Genomic DNA, 23,078 nt, shown 5'->3' with positions numbered 1-23,078 from the left:
CATATTCAGTAATACACCTCTCAAGGGTTGTGCTGAGATACAGATGAGATAATGTAAACAAGAAAGTACTTTACAGTCCTAAGAAGCAATGCAATCATTAATGTTGATATTTTCTAAATTTATTTTAGACTGTTTTAAACCACTGGCCTATCAGCTACCAACTTTGTTTTTTTCCAGCAGCTACTTGAGATTACTCTCCCTTGCCTTTTCTCCTGGGACAGGGATACCTGCTATCTAAATGCTTTCTTTGTAATCTCACTCCCTCTCATCCTAGTGACAGGAAGGCAGTTTTGCTGAAAGGCAACATGGTATAATGGTTAACAGCATGGGGCTGACATCAGGTAAAGTGGGTTGGAAGCCTCACGCTGAGATTTACTAGCACAGAGTAAACTTGATTGGGCAAGTTATTTATTCCTCTATGCCTTGGTTTCCTGTCTTTAAAATGGAGGTCACAGTGGTTTTTCCTACTACTAAAATTGTGAGGATTAAACTTTTCATGTAAAGAATGAGAACTGAGCCTAGTGTATAGTAAGCACTCATGTTAGATGTCATCCTTCTTTCTCTTCATCATTAGCTGACAGAACTATCTGGAGAAGGGGAGCTGGGACACACAGACACACATCTACATACCCCATATCCACACAAAGGGAGTTTCGCCCACACCTACCAGAGAGGAGGGTATCCAGTTACTTCTCTCATCACCTACACATCTACACACTCAGGAGGTATATCCATTTTTATACAGAGTGTACTCATAACCAAACAAAGAGGAAGCCTCACACGACCCTCCCCCATACAGAAAATGTAAATGTGGACTGGCACACAGACACTACACAGTGGGTGGGGGTTGAGAGGGAAACAGATAAGAGAGAATCCAAATGTGGGCCTGGTAGTGAGTCTGGGTCTTATTGAGCTGCACAATACCTGAGATGTCTGAGCAAGCTTTTTTAAGGAAATAATCCCTCACCTTGGATGGGAAAGATAATATTTTAGGTAAGGTAATGTATTTACTGAATCCCTCTTCTGTATCAGATACACTGCCATAGTCATCTCCAAATATAAAAGAAAAAATATTTTTCCTTTAATCATATTTCTGATGTTTCTATTCTTTGTGTATGTGCACGTTCAAGTTCATGTACATGTTGATATTTAAGTTAGAAAATATTTAGAGGAGGAGATCATAAACATAAATAATGAAATAGAAAAAATGCTTTAAGAAAAGGTAATGCAGTAACAAAGCAAATAATCTTTTTTTCTCCTTTGGGTTGGTTTTGTGTGTCAGGTTGTCAGTGAGGCCTGCAGAGTGTGGGTGGCTGGAATTTGACTAAGTTAATACCAAAATGTCAACATTTGCTTCTCTTTGTCTCCTCAGCAAATGGGAAATAAAGCGTTGTCAGTCTTGTGGTTCAAGTGGAACACATTTAGCCTGTTCCTTACTACAGTCATGGGAACAAAATTGGGAGTGTTTGGAATGTAGAGGTATTACCTACAACTCAGGTAATATTTTGTAATTTTGAATAAAGATGTTCTTATTAAACTTATATTATTAAAAAGCTTCTGTCTATATTTCTGTTATGCTCACATTGGGTTTTAAATCTGCAGGGGGTTTCCAAAAAGCCAAAAAACATACATTACCCAACACTAACAATGTTGGAATAAATGATTGCTTGTTGGAAGAATCATCACCTAAATTACCCAGACAGTCACCTGGAGCCCAGCATAAAGATCTGCTGAGGTGTGTATTTTGAATTGGAGAAAAATATAAAATTCAGAAAATTAAACAAGAAGTGTCTATATACATTCAGAATATTAGCTGATCTTTACAGTAGTCTGGTAGAATGATTTTCAAACAGCAGGACCCAACATTTGATCATGAAATCATGCAACCAGCATTTAAAAAAGAAGGTGAAACAGGATAGATTATAATATAAAGTATCATATTGCATTGCAAATAGAAAGAGTGTATATAAAATAATTATAGTATTTTATTGTATACTGAGTCATGATGTAAAATACATTTTTATTATAGATCATTTTCAAGATACTTTAAAAACACGGATCTGGAAAGTGTCCTTAAACTGTTATTTGGTTCTAGAATAAGATGGGAAATTAACATGAATACCATGTTAACTTTATTTAAAAGAAGGAATTATATTTAGTACGGAGGGCTAATTATTTTTATTTTGCAATCATTTGTTTGTTTAATGTATTTACTGTCAAAGTCCGATCTAAATGTCAGCTGTATAGGAAGTTTAAGGCATACTTACAAGTATTTTATTAATGCCTAACTGTTTTCATAAGACAGAAAAATGAGTAACTTCCAAAATCATTCTTAACCATTTAAATAAGACTAGAATTACATCTTCATACTGTGTCAGGTGTTTGTCCAACTGAAGTTAGGATTTTTAAGTATATGTGGCTTTATAAAAGAAGTTCATAGAGCCTTGTTGTAGCCAATAGGGAAAAAATAGACAAAAGTAACATTAGTAGCTAAGCATGAGGAAGTACATTTTGTTAAAAATAGTATCAAGTTAAAATTTAGAAGGACAAGAGAATTTTTGTGAAAATATTTGATAACTAAATTTGCAGATAGAAGTAGAATACTATTTAAAAAGTGAAGAATTGCTATTTTAAGATACCACTGTATTAACTGAAAATTTCTTATACTTTTACACTTTTAGTATCAAAAAACTGTTCACATTAGTTTTAAATGATTTTAATGTTTAGGTTTCTAAAGATGTTATACCAGGGAAGTTTGAGTCCTTGCTCCTGCTTTAATATGTCATGTTCTAGAAGAATAGCATTAGTATTCCCATTCCAGACAGGAGCAAAGAATCAACTTGCATCAAGAAGGTATATTTCTGAAGAAATATCTTCCAAAAGTTTTTGGTTTTGCTCAACCTGGGTTAATAAATAGAGTAGAGGGTTGTGTGAAGAAAGAAAAACAAAACCTGCCCCACATTAGGACATTATAATATGTTAGGATGGGAAAAATTTATATTTGATGTAGAAAGATAATACATGACATTGCCCCAAACAGGATCATTTTGAGTACATCAAGTCCAATTATAGATAGAGAAACTGAGGCAAGGAGCAACTGAGTTAGTCTATACAATAGCCTGGAGGTCATTTTAAGCCGGATTACTGGGCCTCATGCTCAGAGGTTCTGATTCCATTTATCTCTGGGGGGCTTCAGAATTTGCATTTCTAGCAAATTTCCACATGCTGCTGCTGCTGGTGGTGGTCTGGGACCACACTGAGAATGACTGGTATAGACTAAAAAGTAGGGGTTGCAAATTCTGTGTATAATATTAGTTCTACTATTAATTAACTTTATGATTAAAAATACATTGTAATTTCTTAAAACTATAGTTCTCTCATATAGTAAGCAGAGACTATGTTTGCTTTATTTTTAAAGGATCTAGTGAACATGAAATAAGGTACAGTTAAGTAAGTGTATGTTGTAGCCATTGGCCAGAAAGGTGAGAGTTTGAGCTTCTGACTCTTATACCTAAATCTACTGAATTGCTCAAATTTAAGATAATAATCTGTCAATATTCTCATAAATCATTTATGACATTATTTTAATTTGGTAGAAGACTGGGGAGGGGGAATTAAGAATTTTGAACTAAAGTTATTAAATAACTGGTTTGGGTTCCAGTGGCAGCCATTGTCTGCCTTTGGGTGGGAGTTGGGAAGAACTTTTTTCAATCCTTTTTTGTTTCTTTTTTTACTGTATACTGCCATGTCATATAAAGTATTTTAGAGTCCTTACCTCTGTGTTTAAATTCATGTTTTATAGGCAAGGCAACAAATTTAAAAGAGACATTTCAACAATAATTATAGAGTTAGGATTTCAAATTATTAAAAAAACTAAAAGATTATATATCAACAAAGCCGATATCTGGAATAGTGCCTTAAATGGATTCAGAAATCAGAAGTTTAATCCTTCTCACACCATTGAAATTGTATATGTTAATGAAAAGGATAATTTTGGAACAGAGCATCCTGGATCAAAGCAAGAATTCCTAAGTCTTTTAATGCAACATCTTGAGAACTCACCATTGTTTGAAGGGACCTTGTCAAAGAACTTGTCCCTAAATTCTCAAGGTAATTATTTATTATTATACATACTGCATGTACCATGTGTAAAGGAAGAGATAGCTGGTTAGAATTGATATTCAATACATGTGGCTGAAATGTATAATTTACTTTGCTGATAAAATACTGATAGAATCACAGAAAAGGGGGATTGGGAATGATAGTTTTAAAAGCAAATTTTGTAGTGAAACATTTTCTTTAAGAATGTTCTTGCCCAGCCGGGCATGGCTCAGGGGTTGAGTGTCGACCTGGGATCCAGGAGATCGGGGTTCAATCCCCAGTCAGGGCACATGCCCAGGCTGCGGGCTACAGCCAATCAATGACTCTCTCATCATTGATGTTTCTCTCTCTCTCTCTCCCCGTCTCCCTTCCTCTCTCTGAAATCAATAAAGATATATTAAAAAAAAAAGTTCTTAATTTCTTTATAGCAATATCTTACTTGAAGTGATTCTGTAATTAACTGCAACATCTTAAAAATGTATTTTATATCCATTCTAATTTTATTTGAATAGAGTGGCCAAATGGGATGAATGATTATCTGAGCCCTTCTTGTTCAGATATTTAGAATTTGCAGTTGGCATCTTTCTTCATAACCTAGGATTTTTTATAACATAATTTTCTGGTCCACATGTAACAGATTTTTAAATACACTTTTGCTTTCAAGAATTTTTCTTATACAATTACATATATGATATTTTTCTGTCTTTATTTCTAGTGAGGAATTACTATGATTAAAACAGGCATCTCAAAACACTGGTTAATTCTAGCATTCATTTTTAGGAGCTTTTATACCACTTTTGCTGTAATAGGAAATTCGAAAGAGTGAGAAGACTTAATTCATTCCATTTGAATTTCTTCCTATATGTTCCCTAGAACTTTCTCACTGTTACCTGAAGCATCATTGAAATAATTGAGAAACTACCAAAGGTCATTTGTACTATTTACAGTACACACAGTTTAATTCTATACTTCCTTTAAATTAATCTGGCATTTTTATTAAAATTGAAAATGCATATATCTTTAACACAGCAATGTACACCTTTGAAAATATATTTAAGAGAGTAAAATTGCATATGAATATATATTAAATGTATATATTTGCATATAAATGCATATATTTAAGAATGTTTACTATGGCAATTTTTTATTAGCCAAAACTAGGAAAACAATTGAAGGTCTGTCTATAAGGTAGTGATTGAGTTTTTTAAGTTATAGAATTTTAGCCTATAGAATACTATGTAGTCGAGTAAAATAATGAGGTGCATTTCTACGGATTGTCTTAGACATGTATCAATACATAATAAAGAATGATATGTATATATACAAAATAATATGTATATATATTATAGTTGATAATATAAAGTATAAAGAATGATAAATATATGCACATATGCTTTCTAAATAAAGGAAGTATAGAGGGACTCATTTGAAATTGTTAGTAAGATTAACAAAGGGTCATTAATGCCCACTTGAGGCAAGATGGGAAACAACACAACTTTACTTTATAAACATCTTTATCTTTGGAAATGTTTTTGCAAGCATGTATTGCTGTTTGATTCAAAAGACTAAAGAAAAAGAAAAGCCATTACATGTGTTGGCTGGCCGAGCTCCTGGTATAAATAAATACCTGTTGAATGAATAAATAAATATCTTGGATCTATCCTCAAAAAAAAAATTCCAAGTAATCAGTAATGTTCACTCAAGGCAGTTTTGGTACAGTGGAGAGTACATGAATTTAAGTCACAAAATCTGAATTCATTTTGTACACATCACTTAAGTAGCTTTAAATCCTTAGATTAATTATGTAACCTCTCTGGATCTCAATTTCTTCATCTGTAAAATGTGACTAATACACTTAAAAGTTATTGTTAAGGAAATTTTATTATTTCAAGTATTGTTGATTACTAATAAGTTGCTTTGAACAGTTTTTAGAAAAAATAAATGAAAATTTACATGATACTCTTTTGACATAAAGTAGCTAAAACATTTTAAATGGTAAATTTAAAAAATATTAAAAACTGTGACATGGTAAGATAGCATATACTGTTGGGATTAAATTTGTGTCATTTTGGAACATAATTTGGCAACAGTAAAATGTTCATATCCTTTGAACCACTAATACTTTATCTATCCTAATTTATCCTAATCAAATAAAGATATATAAACAAAAATATGTAAATAGGTATTGATCGTATAATGTCACTTAGCAAGGGTGCCAGTAATAAAGGGATGGTTTATATTGCTGCACGTCTGTAACTTAGTCTTAATGCATTCCTTAACTAGGTTTCAATAATTTTTTTTTAATGTATATCTTTATTGATTTCAGAGAGAGGAAGCGAGAGGGAGAGAGAGATAGAAACATCAATGATAGAGTCATTGATCAGCTGCCTCCACGCCCCCACTGGGGATTGAGCTCACAACCCCTGCATGTTCCCTGACCGGGTATCGAACCTCTTATCTCCTGGATCATAGGTCGATACTCATACGCTGAGCCATGCCAACCAGGCTTAATAATTTTTAAATAATATAAAAAATTTACAATATAATAAGTTGAAAAAAGCAGAGGTCAAACTATTTTTGTATATATTTATATACACACAGGACACAAGTATACCAAAGTGTGTACACTGGTGATCATGGTGGGAGGATTATAGGTGTTTTTTTTTAAGAGTTTCTGTATATTATTTCTACAATAGGTTATTTTTATTCAGAAAAATTTTTTGTATATTTTAGGTGAAATCTATATTTTATACATGTTATAGCTTCTATGAATTGTTATTTCCCATTTATCTAATGCTTAGATTTTTTTGATTTTTAATTTATTACATATGTATTTATTATATATGATGTTATAATAATAAAAGAAGTATATTTGATGTATTTCCATCTATTTACAGCTCTGAAAGAGAATCTTTACTATGAAGCTGGCAAAATGCTTGCCATTTCTTTGGTTCATGGTGGTCCTTCACCTGGTTTCTTTTCTCAGACCTTGTTTAACTGCCTTGTTTGTGGACCAGAAAATACCTTACCAACTTTAGATGATGTTTCAGACTTTAATGTGGCACAGATTTTAATCAGGGTAAGAAATGTGTATGTTTATTAAAATGCAGACTACATTCTAAGTAGATTTGAATATAAGTGATGGATCTACAATAGAATAATAATCCTCTGTGGAGTAGTTAAGGGGTCAGTATTTCTGTTTACCAGCAGAGTTCACAACCAGTTAAAAGATAGATGTAAAGGTCAGACAGCTAGAGATAAAGTACCAGGTTTGATTTGATAAAACCAAATGGATAATGTGACTTCAGCCTGTGGTCAAAATGACTTGCTAACATTTCTCAGAACTAGATGGATTTATCTGCCCTGCTAAAGACAGTATAAGACGGGTTCCTTTTTTCTTATTAGGGAGCAGATGAAAGTATGCTTATGCTTTCCTACAGGTAATGGATCTGAAGAGAGCAAGGACTTAGTTTACCAGTCATAAAACTTATACTTCTTCCTATAGGGAGATGTGAGTGCTAGGTTGAGAGAAGGACCAGGCTGAATTATTTTCAATATGGAAACAAGTGGGGAGACTCAGTGTTCCCACCTAACAATAGTTAACATATACTGAGCCCTGTACAGCTCATGTTACATGTACAAACTTAATTTAGTTACCATATGCTGTATAAGTGTCATTGCTTACATGTTACTGATTTGGAAACTAATTGAGATAATGAAAGCCATTCAACTTTTCTTCCCTTAACCTTCTCCCTACTTATGCCTACTCTATCCAGCCACTGTCTCAGTGAATTAGCAGTATAGTTTAATGGTTAAAATGCTTACAAGTCAGATTTTAGATTGAAATAACTAGAAACTATAAGCTGTATGACTTGGGCGATGAAGTGAGGCTTAATTTTGTTGTCTCACTTCCTCTTTCCTGTGGATTTCTTAACTTCTTAGAGAGAGGCCTCTGGTTCCCACCACCACTCTCCCAAGTTAGCTAGTTCATAGCTGATACCCAGAGATCTAGATCTTCACATTCAAATGCATCTTTTAAGTCTAATTCCTTATCTCCTTTGACTTGTGCAATCCCCACTGTCTTCAAATCCCTCTCTACTGTTTTCTTTAATATTGTACTCCCTTCTACTTTTGACTACTTATGTCTTTTTTAATGCTTCTTCCTACCCCTGAAACAGGTATTTTTCAGTGTTATTTTAACAGTCCTCATTCTATAGTATTTGGAAAGTGTCTTCTCACCTGTAACCTTTCTGAATGATTCCAGACCTGTATTTTTGAGCCCCTAGACTTTTGTATTAAGATAAGATCTGGTTCTTGCTAGCACATTGAGCCCAACATGTTTAATTAAGACAGAACTAATTTTTCCCCAGAATTTTTTCAGCTCGATTTTCCTTTCCTTTTCAATATATTTTTTTGTTTCCAAGACATTCCAGAGAAGGGGTTTTCATTCTTCCACACTCCTTTTATCAGTGTGTGTCAAGTCATCTGTCTCTCAGAGTGGCTTATTTTGAGCCATTCCTTCTTGTTTTCAGTGTGCCTACTATACCAAACTCAAATTATATCTATGCGTAAGCAGTTAGGACATTATTCTAATATTCTTATTCAGTATGGTTCTTTCAAAAGTATAATTTTCACCACATTGCTTTCCTCCTCAGGAATCCTCAATGGCTTTTCATTGCCTATTGAACAAAGTTCGTGTTATCATTAGGGCATTTAAGACTTCCAACTGTTTCCACCCTGCCAACGCTCAGTTGAGCGTCAACCTGCGAACCAGGAGGTCATGGTTCGATTCCAGGTCAGGGCACGTGCCTGGGTTTCAGGCGCAATCCCCAGTAGGGGTTATGTGGGAGGCAGCCGATCAATGACTCTCATCATTGATGTTTTTATCTCTCCCTCCCTCTCCCTTCTTCTCCTTGAAATCAATAAAAACATTAAAAAAATTTTTTTAAAAAGACTTCCACCTCTCCTCATGGCTTTACCTATTCCTATTTCTGTATTCCTAGCCAATGTTTATATATTTAGTCAACAAATACTATGTACCCAGTTCTGAAGATAGAGTAGTGAACCAAACAAAGTCCCTGCCTCCTTGAAATTACCTTTTAGGGGGAAGATAGAAGATAAATAAATACATAATAGTTGACCTTGAAATATATGGTCAAAACAGTCAAAAAATCCACATATAATTTTTGATTCCCCCAAAACTTAACTACAGTTGTCCCTCTGTATCCACGGGGGATTGGTTCTAGGATCCCAACCCACACCCTGCAGATACCAAAATCTGCACATGTTCAAATCTCTTACATAAAAGGGCAGAGAACAATGCATACAGTTAGCCCTCCTCATTTGCTGATGCAAAACCCATGGATGCAGAGAGCCAATTGTATTGAGGAAAAAAAAAAAAAAATCTGCATATAAGTAGACCTGCACAGGTCAAACCTGTGTTGTTTGAGGGCCAACTATACTATCATGTACGAAAATATATTCTAAAAATAAAACTATGAGAAAGGAGATAGATAATGTTTAGGGTATAAGTTAGAGCTTAGGTTAAGCTGCTGTAACACAGAGACCCAAAGAGACAATGTCTCAAAAAAATGGCAGATACTTATTTTTCTCTAATATCTGTTGTCTAGATTTTATTTTTATTATTATTATTATTTTTAATCCTCACCCAAGGATATTTTTTCCATTGCTTTTCAGAGAGCATGGAAGGGAGAGAGAGAGAGAAACATCGATGTGGGAGAGAGACATCAATTGGTTGTCTCCTGCACAGCCCCCAGCAGGGGACAGGGATTGAGCCTGCAACTGAGGTACGTGCGTGCCCTTGGCCAGAATTGAACCCAGGACTCTCCAATTTGCAGGCCGACCCTCTAACCACTGAGCCACACCAGCTAGGTCTGTTGTCTAGATTTTAGGGGTGGGTTTGGCAAACAATGGCCGTAGATCAAGTCGGGCCTGTAAATAAAGTTTTATTGAAACACAGCACACCCATTTGTTATGTCACATAATGGTGGTGTTGACTAGTTGTGACAGACATCATAAGTTCCATAAAACAAAAAGTGCTATCTTATTTTTACAGAAATGACTCTTATTTTAGAGGTATAGTTGTGACACACCTAGTCATCCAGGGAGTTGGATTCCATCCTCTCGTGCTTATGTAATCACAGGATAGCATCTGCATCTACATGGCTGAAGGGAGAAAGTGGAAGTAGAGTGGGAGGAAGTTTGACACGTTTTCACTCACATTCTGTTGGACAGCCTAAGTCACATATAGCCACATCTAACTCCAATGAAAGTTTGTGTGCCCAGCTAAAACTCAGGGTGGTGGGTTTGTGAGGATGAGGCTACATATATTCAACTATTACTCAGAGTATGAAGGTGGTGTTTTGACCCAGGTAGTCAGGATAAACTTTGGAGATTTCAGCAGAGTTCTGAAATGAATGAGGGAATCATGTAAATCTCTGGGAGCAGAGTTTTTGCAAAGCAATAGCAAGGAAATTTTCCATTCAGTAGACTATTGACTGCTTCATATTTGTATTTTGCTCCTGACACTGTTCAAGAGCTAACCTATATGAAAGTGTCTGGCAAATAAATGGTCAAGTATTTATTTGTTTAGGTAACGCTCTTACCTAAAATACTCTTTTTATTGTATTCATCTAAGTCTTAGCTGATATTCTCTTTCATGAAATCTCAGGTCATGTCTCCTGCCTCTCTAGTGCTGTGTAACTGTCCTATGTCAATTATTGCCTTTTATGTAAGTCATTTCCTGTGTTAAGGTGGCATTATAGCCCTGGCTAGTGTTGCTCAGTGGTTAGAGCATCGACCTGTGCACCAAAGGGTCTCAGGTTCGATTCCCGGTCAAGGGCACTTACTTGGGTTGCAAGTTCAGTCCTGGCCCAGACAGGGTGTGTGCGGGAAGCAACCAATCGATGTGTGTCTCTCACATTGATGTTTCTCTGTATCTCCCTCTTTCTCCCCCTCCCTCCCTTCCACTGTCTAAAAACAATGGAAAAAATAACCTTGGGTGAGGATTAACAGCAATAAAAAAGTGGCATTATACTCAAGGTTTCTTGAAAGCAGAAATATACAATATTTATTAAACTGGATTGTCAGGTATTTATTCTAGAAAAATAATTCTTGGTATATGTTCACTCCATTCTGGTGTGCTCAAGAATTGAGTATAAAGTAATGTGTCATTTGTAATATAAAAAATCAGTCACAAGTGAAAGTGGAAACTGGGTATATTTTCTTCTTCATTACAGATAAATACTGCAACAAATGTAGCTGACTTAAATTCTGTTATGAATGAATGCTATAACTACCTAGAACTTATTGGATGTCTAAGACTTATAACATCATTAAGTGATAAGTATTTACTGGCAAAAGACATACTTGCTTACCATGTAATTAAGAGAGTCCAGGCACCTTTTGAAAGGTAAGTTATTTATATGAGATTCACTCAACTTACATGTTAATTATCTTATAATGTGAGATATATTTTATAAAAATTTTAAATGTTATTTTATTCTTTTTTAAATCTTTATTGTTGAGAGAATTACAGATGCCCTTCCTTTTTTTCCCCATTGCCTCCTTCCACCAGGATCTTGCCCCTCCCCAGGCCTTCACCACCCTATTATCTGTGTCCATGGGTAATGCATATATTCATATAAGTTCTTTGATTAATCTTTTCCCACCCTTCTTCCCCAGTACCCTCTGAGGTTTGTCAGTCTGTACCATGTTTCCATATTTATTTCATCAGTTTATTTTGTTCATTAGATTCCTTGTTCATTTATTTTGATTTTTAGATTCAGTTGTTAATAGGTATGTATTTATTGCCATTTTATTGTTCATATTTTTTATCTTTTTTTCTTCTTAAAGAAGACCCTTCAACATTTCATGTAATACTGGTTAGGCGGTGATGAACTCCTTTAGCTTTTTCTTGTCTGGGAAGCTCTTTATCTGACCTTCAGTTCTAAATGATAGCTTTGCATGGTAGAGTAATCTTGATTGTAGGTCCTTGCTTTTCATCACTTTGAATATTTCTTGCCACTCCTTTCTGGCCTGCAGTTTCTGTTGAGAAATCAGCCGACAGTCGTATGGGTGGCTCTCTTGTAGGTAACTAATTGCTTTTCTCTTGCTGCTTTTATGATTCTCTCTTTGACTTTAACCTTTGGCATTTTAATTAAGATATGTCTTGATGTGGGCCTCTTTGGGTTCATCTTGTTTGGGACTCTCTGTGCTTGGACTTGTAAGTCTATTTCACTAGGTAGAGAAAGTTTTCTGTGATTATTTTTTCAAGTAAGTTTTCAATTTCTTGCTCCCTCTTTTCTCCTTCTGGCATCCCCATGATGCAAGTGTTGGTACCCTTGAAGTTATTCAAGAGGCTCCTTATACTATCATATTTTTGGATTTTTAAAAAAATATATATATTTTTATTGATTTGAGAGAGAGGAAGGGAGAGGGAGAAACATGAATGATGAGAGAGTCCTCATTGATCAGCTGCCTCTGCACACCCCTGACTGGGAATCGAACTGGATATCCTGGATCCTAGGTTGATGCTCAACCTCTGAGCCACGCCTAGCCAGGCTGCTTTTTTCCCCCCTGTTCTAACTGGGTGTTTTTTGCTTCCTCATATTCCAAATTGCTGATTTGATTCTCGGTGTCCTCTACTCGACTGTTGATTCCTTGTAAATTATTCTTCATTTCAGTTAGTGTATCCCTTCATTACTGACTGGTCCTTTTTTATGTCATTGATGTTCACATTAAGTTCCTTGTTCTCATTGTGTTTCTGCAATATCCTTTTAAGCCACTGTTTTGAACTCTGTATCTGGTAGTTTGTTTGCTTCCATTTCATATAGTTCTTTTTCTGGAGATTTTTATGTTCTTTCATTTGTGACATGTTTCCTTGTCTCCTCATTTTGGCTGCTTCCTTGTGTTTGTTTCTATGTCTTAGGCAGAGTTTATGTATGTATTATGTCTCCTGGAATTGGTAAAGTGGCCTTGTGTAGTAGGTGTCTTGTAGGGCTCAGTGGCTCAGCTTCCCCAGTCACCCAAGCTGGGCACTCTAGGTGTGCCCCTCTGTGGGTTGTGTGCACTGTCCTGTTGTAGTTGAGCATTGATAGCTGTTGGTGTCACTGGGAGGGATTGACCCCCCAGGCCAGTCAACTGTAAGGACCAGCTGCAACTACAGCTGAAGAGCTGCTGTGCAGAAGACACCCCTGTAGTGCTGGACTTCCTTCAGTGGGGCTCTGGTGCTCACTGAGTCCACCCCTTGAGTGTGTTGCTCATGGATCTGGTAGGGTTGTAGTCTGGTGTGGTGTGAATCTGTCCATCAGGTACACTGGCTCTGGGGCCTCCCAGGAGGTGCAAAGTCAGCTATTGCCTGTGCCCTTCCTGTGGCTACCTGGCATGAGCTATAGAGAGACCTGCAGATGGCTGCTATTTATGTTGGGCTTGGAGGTGCCCAGGAGAGGCCAAGCTGTGAACCTTGGCAGGAGGCTGCTTGTTCCAGGCTTGGGGCCACTTATTGAGAGAGATGGGGCAAGCTGAGGCCAGCTGCTTCTTGTTTTAGAGATTTTAGGAAAGTCTCTTAAATGTTATTTTAAAATAATGTTTTAAACCAAACCTGTTAAGGATAATTACTGTTCTGACAATTCTATATAGAATTGCATAAATGTATGATGCTTATATAGAAAAACTAATCATTATCTCAATTTATAATTATTTTTCTAAATAAAATTATTTTAAAATTCTTAGTACTAAGCCAACTATTTTATCTCTACTCATTCATTTAATAACTACATATTGAGCACCTGTTGTCTGCTGGTTAATAGGTGCTCAGCATTCTTTGATTAACAAGGTAGACGAGATTCTTGCTCTTCAGCTTTTAACACTGCTCTTCAAACTTTTGTTTCAATAATACTTTGAAAGAAGTTTGAAAAAAATATGTCCTCATACTCTTTTTTTAAAATGAAAAACATAAAATATATATGAAAGAAGCAGAGTGGTATGCCATGTAATTATCACCCATATCTAACAATTATCAGTCAAATCGGTTGCCAGTCTTGTTCATCTATCCTACCTACCCTTGTTATTGACTCCAGTATTAGTTTTGAGCCATTATCATTCATCATGTTATCTCAGCAGTGATTAAGGTTTTTTAAAATTTTAGTATCATTAATCCATAGATTTAAATATACTTGTGTTGAAACTGGAACAGTTATTATCTTTACTGAAGTTCAAATTGTCTCATCTTTGGCCATTATAAGCCTTTTTATGTTGTTTCTTTGAGGTTTTTTGATGTTAGCCTTTAATGGTCTTTGGTAGCCATCTTGCTATATGGTATAATAATGTGTGTCTCATTTTGTCATTCTGCCCTAAGGGACCTTTGTTTCTTTGAATGGGAAATGATATTTCAAAACCACAGTCTGAATGCTAGGGATGCTCATTTTTGCCAGGTTGGTCATTGTTTCTAGGCCTTTTCAGTGGACCAAAACTAGGAAATGCAGGGTTTTTTGTTTTTGTTTTTTAAGATAAAATACATCATAAGTTCATACTGATACTTCAAATTCACTACTACAAGCTGTTTAACTTTTTCTTTGTCTCATGTTGAGAATTCTAGTTCTCAGAGTCACTGGAGAATTAGAAGATGAAATAATTTTCACTTGACTTATTCCACATTTTAGAAACAGTAATCTCAGAATAACAATACCAAATCACCAATAACAAATATTATTGAAAACAGGTTAAGATTGTTTTTCTATTTTTTATTCTAGAGCTGTACTGTCAAATTACTGTGTTTTAAAGTCATTTGTAATGGTTACTTTCTGTGTTGTTATACCACTAACTGGGTATGCTTTATTTCTTTATTTATCTTTAGTGGGTTTTTAATTAAAATTTTTTTTAAAAGTTATGTAAAATATTTACATGGTTTCAAAGTCAAATCTATAATGAAAGTACAGTAAAAGAACTCAGCTTTATGATGCAAATTGTATTCAAAGTATACCTTTTATCTTAATCATATCTACCTTCTATGCCCTTATAAAGTAATCATTTTAGTGGCTTTTATTGTTTATCCTTTCATTATTTGTATTATTTATTTACTTACTTTTTAATATATCTTTATTGATTTCAAAGAGAGGAAGGGAAAGGGAGAGAGAAAGAAACATCAATGATAAGAGAGTCCTCATTAATCGGCTGCCTCCTGTGTGCCCCGGACTGGGGATCGCACCCGGGATGCTAGGTCAATGCTCAACCACTGAGCCATGCCCAGCTGGGCATTATTTGTTTTTATAATAATAGCAGATATGTGTATATGTGTATTCATTTCTCCTATTAGGATACCTTCCACCCTTTTTTTCTGCTCATTTTTCACTGGGCAATGTATTCTGGAAGTCACTCATGGTAGAAAATAGACATAGTCCTCATTCTGTTTTAGAGCTCTACAGAACTCTGTTGTTTGAATATATCATTGTTTTTCTCAACCAGTTCCTGTTTTTCCAACCAGTTTCCTATAGATGGACATTTGAGGTGTTCCCCAGCACTCTCACAAATTAAAATATGTCATCATAAGCTTAAGTCGTTTCAAAGGATATAATTCCCAATGTATTTTTAATATTGCAATTGAAAATAACACTGTTACATAGATCTTATAAATATATCCAAATGTCCTTACTATAGGACTCTTAAGTAGTATAATTTTCTTATGAATAGAATTACCATTTATAATTATGATTAATACACAGAGTAATCCAATATAGTATAAATTTTGATGTGGTTATTTTAAAATTTATTTGAAGTGTACCTTTTTATATATGTGTGTGTGTGTGTGTATCTTTATTGATTTTAGAGAGAGGGAGAGAGAATTGAAACATCAATGATGAGAGTCATCATTGATTGGCTGCCTCCTTCATGCCCCTGGGAATGGAAACGTGATCTTCTGGATCATAGATCATTGCTTAACCACTGAGCCACCCAGCCGGGCTGAAGTGCATTTCTTAATGAGAGAAATGTATACAGTGTTTCCTTCCCCACATAGTTCATGTATCTACAGATGGATTTTTCTGATTGCTAAGTCAGAGAATTCATCATTGTTTATTTCTTCTGTTTTGTTTTTATAGATATGACTAATCTAGATGCCAGGAAGAGTTTCCCTATCTATATAACTGGTATTTAAATTAAAACTGAATGATAAATAGGAATTAGGCAGATCAAGATGAAGAAAAGGGCAACATAAAAGCTGAAGAGTAATCCTTCCTTCTATGTAAAATATTAAAATACCACATAACAACAAAAAAATCTTTTAAATATATCTCTGAGCTCATAAGAATCCTATAAATGTCAGAAATAACAAGGAAGCCAAAAGCCAAGTGCCCTAGCTGTCATATGAAATCAGAACCCTCAGTTTGCATAAAGTTGAGTTTGGCTTGAGCCCTGGCTGATTGGTTCAGTTGGAGTGTCATCCCATACCCTAAAAGGTTGCAGGTTTGATTCCTGGTCAGGACGCATCCGGAAGGCAACCAGTCAATATTTCTCTCACATCAGTGTTTTTCTCTCTCTCCAAAAATCAATAAAGACATATCCTTTGGTGACTGATTAAAAAATAAAATAAAATAGAAAATGCTGCTTCAGAAGTTCTTCAGGTTCACAGGACTTAATGAGCCAAAGTACTGTACTTTGTGATGAAACTGCTTTCTGAGTGAAAAGACAATATTGTAAAAATGAGCATCAATTATACTGAAAGCAGTTTTTTCAGTAATATCAACAATGAAAACAGATAGCTGTGGTAGTAACTTCACAAACTAGTTACATTATCATCCAAGACTGAAACAGACACAGTTTACTTTTTTCCTAAAGAGATTAATAAAATACATATTTAAGGAAGGAAGAAAGTGAACCTAGAAAGAAAAAGTAAGGTACAAGAAGCAACAGTGAGCCCAGGAATGGAAAAAACATGAATAGATAAAAACAAGCACTGGCCATTAAAAAACAACTAAATTTTGGTAAAATGGTTAAAATAATTAAAATATTAGTATGTAAGAATTAATTTGTAAGAAGAAAATGGATATTATTGGATTTATTGTTTTAAGGGACTTATATTGTTGAGGTAGTAATGGGGAAGCATCAATTAACTTTAGATTGTTAAGTCAAGTGTGTGTGTGTGTATATATATATATTTATTATTATTATTATTTTTAACTTTCACCTGAGGATAATTTTTCCATTGCTTTTCAGAGAGAGTGGGAGGGAGAGAGAGAAACATCGATGTGAGAGAGAGAGAGAGAGACTGATTGGTTGCCTCCCACACATGCCCCAACTGGGACCAGGGATCGAGCCTGCAACCCAGGTACGTGCCCTTGGCTAGAATTGAACACGGGACCCTTTGATCCTCAGGCTGATGCTCTAACCACTGACCCATACTGGCTAAGGCGAGTGTGTATCTTTAAAGTATATTCTAAAATAACAGGAAGAGAGAGTATGTGACTTCCAAACCAGTTTGGTGGGCTTAGGTGGAGAAATAAAGAAAATAATAGGCAGAATGTAGGTTAAAAACAAGCAAAGAAAAAACATGTTTAGAGAAATCACACTATAAAGTAAAAAAATAAATTTAGATTGATAATTGTAACACATGTAAATAGCTTAGACTTTTGTATTAAAATGATAGGATCTTAAATTGCATTTTAAATAAATTACATTAATACAAAATAAAAAAATAATGAGATTCTAATCTAAAAAGAAAAGCCAAAACTTTTCCTTAAATGACTGTAATAATAGTGTTAAAAAAGAACAGACTCTTTAGGAACATTAAATAGTCTCGAATCTATTTGTACCTAAAAATATAGCCTCCAAATATGTAAAGCAAAAACTGATAAAATAACACAGAAATTGGTAAAATAGTTAGATATTTTAAGCAGGTCTCTTAAAAGTTAATAAGTTTAAGCATACAAATAATGAGTAAGGGTCTAAAATAGCAGTGATTTTAAAGTATCTGTTTTGAAGAGAGTTTATAAAAGGATGCAAGGCAAGTACAACATTAAAAAAATCTTTACTGCCTGGCTGGCATGGCTCAGCTGCTGAGCATCGACCTATGATTCAGGAGATCTTGGTTCAATTCCCGTTTAGGGCACATGCCCAGGTTGCAGGCTTGTTCCCCAGTAGGGGTCATGCAAGAGGCAACCGATCAATGACTGTCTCATCATTGATGTTTCTCTCTCTCTTCCTCTCATTTCCTCCCTCTGAAATCAATAAAGACATTTAAAAAAAAAAAAAATCATTACTGTAGTGCACCCCACTAATAGATTAAAAGGGGGGAAAAAACATCTGATCATACAATTTTAGATGCAGAAAAATATTTCATACATTTAAACATAATTTTAAACTAACAATTTGAAATACCATTATAAAGAGTATCTTCTAAACATTCAGCAAACATCCCTAATGGTGAAATGTTATAAGCATTCCCCTTAAGGCCAGACAAGCCTAGTTCACACATAATTACCCTCTTCATTTCCACAATATGCTGAAGGCCCTAGCAGAGCAACAAGTTAATGAATAAGTGAATGCTATTAAGGATTGGAAGAACTAAAATTATCATTTGTAGTCTGCATGATTGTCTACCTAAAATAATCTAAGAAATTTTTCTATGAAGAGTTTAGCAAGGTTACTGGATACAAGAGGTAAAAGATTCTAGCAGGTTTACTAATGAGAAGGAATGGTAAAGACAATGGTAAACAGAGCAACTAATTGTACAAATATATTTACTTTGGGAGTTTATGATACAAGATGGGACTAAAAAGGATTTTTAAGTAGCAGAGGAAGAGTGAAAGCTATTAGAGTTTTAAGTGTTCTAAGGTCTTTGTATTGTTCAGGAAGAGGGTAAATACAGCAGTCCCTCCCCACCCCATCCACAGTTTCACTTTCTTCAATTTCAGTTACACGGTTCAGAAATATTACATGGAAAAGTCCATAAATAATTAATTTTTTAAATTGTGCAGTTTTGAGTAGCATGATGAAATCTTGCACTACCATCATATGTGTTGCATACACTACCTGCCCCTTAGTCAGTAGCCATCTTGGTTTTCAGATGGACTGTCACAGTATTGCACTGCTTGGATTCAAGTAACCCTTATTTTACTTAATAATGGCCCCAAAGTGCAAGAGTAATGATACTGGAAATTCAGATTGCCAAAGAGAAGCCATAAAGTGCTTCCTTTAAGTGAAAAGTCAAACATTCTCAGCCTTAATAAGGAATGAAAAAAATCATATGCTGAGCTTGCTAAGATCTATAATAAGAATAAATCTGTGAAACTGTGAAGAAGGAAAAAGAAATTCATGCTAGTTTTGATGTCCCACCTCAAATTGCAAAAGTTACGGACGGCCACATTGCAAGAAACATGCTTAGTTAAGATGGAAAAGGCATTAAATTGTGGGTGAGAGACATGAACAGAAAACTTGTTCTGATTGATGGCAACACATTGCTCCAGAAAGCATTGAGCTTATATGAAGACTTCAGTAAGGGATCCCTAAACAACTGACACGAAGACATATACTGCAAATAAGGAATGGTTTCACAGATTCAGGAATAGGTTTGGACTGAAAAATATAAAAATTACTGGAGAGCCTTGTTTGCCTATGAAGAACCTGCTGCCACACTTCCAGCAGAGTTGAAGAAGTTGATTACTAAGGAGAAAGGTATGTATGTATAGGAAAAAATGTAGTACTACCCACAGTTTCAGGCATCTGCCCATGGATCTTGGAACATATCTCCCATTGATAAGGTGAGGCTACTGTACATTGATTCACTTTAGATTTTAAATATGCCTATTAAAATCTTAAGAGGTAACTATTTTAAAAAAGTAGTAGTATGACTTTTAAAATAGGTAAATTGGAATTTAAAAAAATAAAATAGCTGGAAATGTTAATTCCCTGTTATAATACCAAACACGTATATGAATGTTTGCTCATTACTTTTCTTCTCTTAAGTTTTAAGCAGGGTCTGAAAACTCTTGGTGTTTTGGAGAAAATTCAGACTTATCCGGAAGCATTTTATAGCATCTTCTGTCATAAACCTGAGAATCTTTCTGCAAAAATCCTTAGTGATCTTTTTACAGTACACACATTATCTGATGCACAGTCTTTGGGATTTTGGAACAGTTACTTACAGGCTGTTGAGGGTATGTGGATGTTTTATTTTTATCTGTCTTAAAATGTTTGTTTCAGTATATTACTTTATTTCTTTGAGTTTTGCTTTTTGATAATAAGAACTTTCATCAGCTAACTCCATATTAACAAAACATTTAAAAACAAGTTTACGTGACTGAGTTGAAAGTGATGAAGAAAAGTTACAGAAATGATGAAGAAAGTGATGAAGAAAGGTTACTTTACGGAATAAAGTTATATTTTACAGTGTTTTCCTTTATATAATTTGAGATAAAAGGCATTCTTCCTAGGAATTTTAAATATATGGGTGATTGCCTCTGCATAGAATAAAAGCTAATTGTCTGCTTCATCGTTTTTGAAATTAAGTTAAAATGAATTCTTCATCCATTGGTTAGGGCTGTGAGTGTCATATTTATCATTGAGCATTTGCAATGTGAAATAATTTTGTTTAATAGAGTGGGGAATATTTTAACTTTTAATTGAATATTCTTTTAGCTAGGTTTTTTTTAAATTTTTTTACACTATTTAGTTTTTTTATGCATGTTGAACTAATTAACTGATTTTCAGTTGGTGTGCTGCAAGAATTTTAAAAACATTCAGTGCCTAGCTACATAGGGGCACTGACCTCTTTTCCCTTAGATTGTCAAGTAAAAAAAATGACAACCTCCAACACAACAATAGCCATCTGGTGTGAATGAATCAAAATTATACCTTTTTTTTTTTTCCTATGAGATCAGCAAAAAATATATTTTTTGGTGTGCTACAGAGTAGTCTATATGTGCCACGAGATGAAAAAGGTTGAAAATCACTGAACTTGTTTAGCAAATAGTGATGATCTAGAAGTCATTTAAAATTGTTTTTAGTATCATATCCCAAAAAGACAGTTTCATAACCCACTGAATCTCTTAGATTCTATAACTGTATATTAGAGAAGGCATTGAAATACACAGTGAGTAGTTAACTAAATGATTTTGTGCGCCCTACTTGAAGATTCAAAAAAAATTTATTGAATATACTGTCTTCCTATTACTACATTTGACTTGGTGATTTAGTTTGCCCAAGATAAATGTGGGAGGCTCTGCCTTTCAACATTCCCAGTCGAGTTGGGGAAGAATCTATGATGGTAGCAATATATAATAAACTTATTTTTCTTTTCCTCTTTTTGGTAAACTTTTCAGATGGTAAATCTGCAACAACATTGGAAGACATTCTTATTTTTGCAACTGGTTGCAATTCAATTCCACCAGCTGGATTTAAACCCACTCCTTCAATTGAGTGCCTTCATGTGGATTTTCCTTTTGGAAACAAGTATAACAACTATTTAGCTCTTCCAATCACCAATACATATAAAGAATTTCAAGAAAAAATGGACTTTGCCATAAGAAATACTCTAAGACTAGAAAAGGAGGAAAGCTCTCACTACATTGGACATTAAGCTGTTTTAAACAAAGAGATGCTTCTTTAAAAGCTGCTATTAATACTTTTGTTTCAGAAATATGTCCATCATCACTTTTGAACAAACTTGTCAGCTTCTTGGTCCAATAAAATTTATGATGTGAACATAAAGGAATGTTTTAGCCATGTAAGCTAAAAATTTTTTGTTAAGGTGTACCAGTCAGAGTTGATGTTTTTCTATTTTGTTAGTATACATGCTTCATAATCTTCAATATAAATATTTTTAGAATGGCTGTTCAAGATTTCTTCAAGTATAGTAGCATGGTATATATAAGAAAAAAACTTGTACTCACTGTTTTTGTAAACTTTGATTAGCTATAGGATGCCACAATGACTTTTTCCTAGCTTTATGCAATTTTCAAATTATTTTATTTTAAAGCATTAAATAGGAAAGCTAATTGATAAATCCTGTTATATAAATCAAAGGCATATATTCTTGGGTATGTGTTATATGTATCTTTTCCTAGGATAGTACTAAATCGGTTGTTAAAAGTTTTTTTTTAGGTTACTGATTTATATTAAAATAGACCCACACTGCAATTAGATTATGCCTAATGGGAAGTACTTATTACATAAAAAGCGGAATTGCACAAATATTCTATGATCTATGGACATTCCATAGTCTTAAAAACACTTCTAAGGTGGATAAAATATAGTTAAAAATACTAAGAAAGTGTCTTCTTTAAAGCCCTGGCTTTAATCATAGGATTTTTTTTCCCTCCTGTCTGATCCATAATCATTTCAGGTTATCTGAATGATCTATGTGGGTTGTTGTGTGGTAGGTTTGGCTATTTGGCAGTTATTTATTATCAAGATGGTTGTATGATAGGTAAGCTTGCACCATTGCATTACTGTTATCTTTTTTGCTCTTGAAAGGTATCCATTGTTATATACGCAATGTAGAAATATGTAAGAAAGAAATACAAATAGAATAAAAACCCACTCTAATCTCACCATGCAGAATTAACTGATGTTTCAGCGTATTCTTCTATAAACTCATTTCCTTTTTTAACTTTATTAATGTTACTAAAAGTCAAAGAACATTAACATTTATTAAATGTTACCTAAAAGTAACAAGAAACCATGTAATAACAATTTGAAGATTATGTCCCCATAGTCAATGTCCCCATAATTATATATACTTTTGCAAAAGAAGATTGGAAAAGTCTAATTTCTCTAATCTATTATCATATAAAAATGGGTTTTCCACCACAGTAAATTGTATGAGAGGTAAGTTGCTTGATTATAGCCACATTTTTCTTGATATACAAAGCAGATATCAGCTATCATCATATTCTCATTCTCCCCAAGAAACATCCCTAAGTTATTGGTATTTTTATTTTTATTTTTTTGTTAATCCTCACCCA

At 34.4% G+C, this 23,078-nt stretch overlaps 1 protein-coding gene across 4 annotated transcripts in view; it reads left to right on the top strand.

Annotated features, from left to right (window-relative positions):
- Positions 1–22,678, top strand: part of G2E3 (G2/M-phase specific E3 ubiquitin protein ligase) — a 65,545-nt gene extending 42,867 nt beyond the window's left edge. For 2 of the 4 annotated variants that reach the window (XM_081129040.1, XM_081129041.1), the window contains 7 exons: positions 1,373–1,497; positions 1,603–1,735; positions 3,803–4,110; positions 6,999–7,180; positions 11,361–11,533; positions 20,080–20,270; positions 21,435–22,678. In XM_081129040.1, coding sequence (XP_080985166.1) covers positions 1,373–1,497; positions 1,603–1,735; positions 3,803–4,110; positions 6,999–7,180; positions 11,361–11,533; positions 20,080–20,270; positions 21,435–21,691 — 1,369 coding nt within the window. In that variant the 3' untranslated portion in view covers positions 21,692–22,678. Of the gene's footprint in view, positions 1–1,372; positions 1,498–1,602; positions 1,736–3,802; positions 4,111–6,998; positions 7,181–11,360; positions 11,534–11,698; positions 20,015–20,079; positions 20,271–21,434 lie in introns of those variants that run through there. The other 2 variants (XM_081129042.1, XM_081129043.1) reach the window with 2 other exon arrangements.
- Positions 22,679–23,078: the final 400 nt, after the last annotated feature.

Source organism: Miniopterus schreibersii (assembly GCF_964146895.1).
Source record: "Miniopterus schreibersii genome assembly, chromosome: 1".
NCBI lineage: Eukaryota > Metazoa > Chordata > Mammalia > Chiroptera > Miniopteridae > Miniopterus > Miniopterus schreibersii.
Note: the sequence above shows the minus strand (reverse complement) of the source record. Positions and strands in the feature narration are given on the sequence as shown.